General features: G+C 42.4%; 1 protein-coding gene across 1 annotated transcript; it reads left to right on the plus strand.

The window, feature by feature from the left end:
* Positions 1 to 512: 512 nt before the first annotated feature.
* On the plus strand, positions 513 to 2101 carry LOC105240778 (protein farnesyltransferase/geranylgeranyltransferase type-1 subunit alpha-like). Its single transcript, XM_034659568.1, has one exon. It carries the CDS (start codon positions 529 to 531, stop codon positions 1663 to 1665), a length of 1137 nt encoding a protein of 378 aa, XP_034515459.1. The 5' UTR covers positions 513 to 528; the 3' UTR covers positions 1666 to 2101.
* Positions 2102 to 2107: the final 6 nt, after the last annotated feature.

Raw genomic sequence — 2107 nt, forward strand, 5'->3', positions numbered from 1 at the left:
TAAAATATAAAAACTTTCCTCCAGTATATTTTCTTCTTTTCTCTCCTCCTGTACGCTGTCATCTTCACATGCATTACATTCATATATGTTATAAGCCAAAGCCATACAGTGTTATAAATGTTGGTTAATGCAAACATATCTTTTAAAGAAATTGAGTAAAACAAGAAAAAGTTATATTTACTCAGTCTTTTTAAAAAAGATTTTATTTATTTGAGGGGGGAGGGGCAAAGGGAGAGGAAGAGGGACAAGCAACTCCACGCTGAGTGTGGAGCCCAATGGGGGACTCAATCACACAACCCTGAGATCACGACCTGAGCTGAAATCAAGTCAGACGCTCAACTGACTGAGCCACCCAGGCACCTCTTTACTCAATCTTTTGAATTTATTCACAGAATTTAAATTGCTGGCACCATCATTTTTTCCCCTGTGGGTTTGAATTACTTCCTTTCAGCCTGAAGGAGACCTCCTTTAATATTTCTTGTAAGTCAAATCTGCTAGCAATGGACCTCCGCTGTGGACAGAGGCGAGATGGCGGCTACTGAGGGGGTCGGGGAGGCTGCGCAGGGCAGCGAGTCCGGTCAGCCGGAGCCGCCACCGCCCCAGCCGCACCCTCCGCCGCCCCAGCAGCAGCAGGAAGAAGCTATGGCGGCCGAGCCCGGAGAAGCGGTGGCGTCCCCTATGGACTACGGGTTCCTGAGCCTGGACTCGCCCACCTATGTCCTGTATAGGGACAGAGCAGAATGGGCTGATATAGATCCAGTGCCGCAGAATGATGGCCTCAATCCAGTGGTCCAGATCATTTATAGTGAAAAATTTAGAGATGTTTATGATTATTTCCGGGCTGTTCTGCAGCGTGATGAAAGAAGTGAACGAGCTTTTAAACTAACCAGAGATGCTATTGAGTTAAATGCAGCCAATTATACAGTGTGGCATTTTCGGAGAGTTCTCCTAAAGTCACTTCAAAAGGATCTGCATGAGGAAATGAACTACATCACTGCAATAATTGAGGAACAGCCCAAAAACTATCAAGTTTGGCATCATAGGCGAGTATTAGTGGAATGGCTGAAAGATCCATCTCAGGAGCTTGAATTTATTGCTGATATTCTTAATCAAGATGCAAAGAATTATCATGCCTGGCAACATCGACAATGGGTTATTCAGGAATTTAAACTTTGGGATAATGAGCTACAGTATGTAGACCAACTTCTTAAAGAGGATGTGAGAAATAACTCTGTCTGGAACCAAAGATACTTCGTCATTTCTAACACCACTGGCTATAATGATCGTGCTATATTGGAGAGAGAAGTCCAGTACACTCTGGAAATGATCAAACTAGTACCACACAATGAAAGTGCATGGAACTATTTGAAAGGGATTTTACAGGATCGTGGTCTTTCCAAATATCCCAATCTGTTAAATCAGTTACTTGATTTACAACCAAGTCACAGTTCCCCCTACCTAATTGCCTTTCTCGTGGATATATATGAAGACATGCTAGAAAACCAATGTGACAACAAGGAGGACATTCTTAATAAAGCATTAGAGTTGTGTGAAATTCTAGCTAAAGAAAAGGACACTATAAGAAAGGAATATTGGAGATATATTGGAAGATCCCTTCAAAGCAAACACAGCACAGAGAGTGACCCAGCAAGTGTACAGCAATAACACCACTGGAAGAACTCGATGGAATGCTTTATTTTTTTAAGAGACTATAATGCAGGAGTTTAAAGCTAAAGCGATCATTCCCTTTGCCTGTGGTGTAAAATGTGCATCGCGCAGGTACTGCTTTTTAACAAGAACTAAGTGATGCTCCTTGGGTGCTGCTGCCATTCAGACTAGTAATTTGATTCTTTTAAAGCGAAGTAATTTGTGGGGAGGGAGAAGAAAGAGAAAGTCCTGTGAAGGAACTTTTGTAGACTTACCAACTTTTGCTCTAATCCCTTAGCATCGGCTCCTCCCTAAAGGGAATATGTGTCACGATTTGCAGCATTAATGAAGGCAGGTAACTTGTATGTAATGGATATAAGGTCACTTCAATTTCGGTTCAGGAAGCAGGGAATGCAATGTTACATTAGAGCTGCTATGCCACACTCACAGTATCTTGCTA

Source organism: Ailuropoda melanoleuca, chromosome 4, assembly GCF_002007445.2.
Source record: "Ailuropoda melanoleuca isolate Jingjing chromosome 4, ASM200744v2, whole genome shotgun sequence".
Classification (NCBI taxonomy): Eukaryota; Metazoa; Chordata; class Mammalia; order Carnivora; family Ursidae; genus Ailuropoda; species Ailuropoda melanoleuca.

Coding starts and splice junctions, on each gene's coding strand:
- LOC105240778 (XM_034659568.1), top strand. CDS start 529: ATGGCGGCTACTGAGGGGGTCGGGGAGGCTGCGCAGGGCAGCGAGTCC.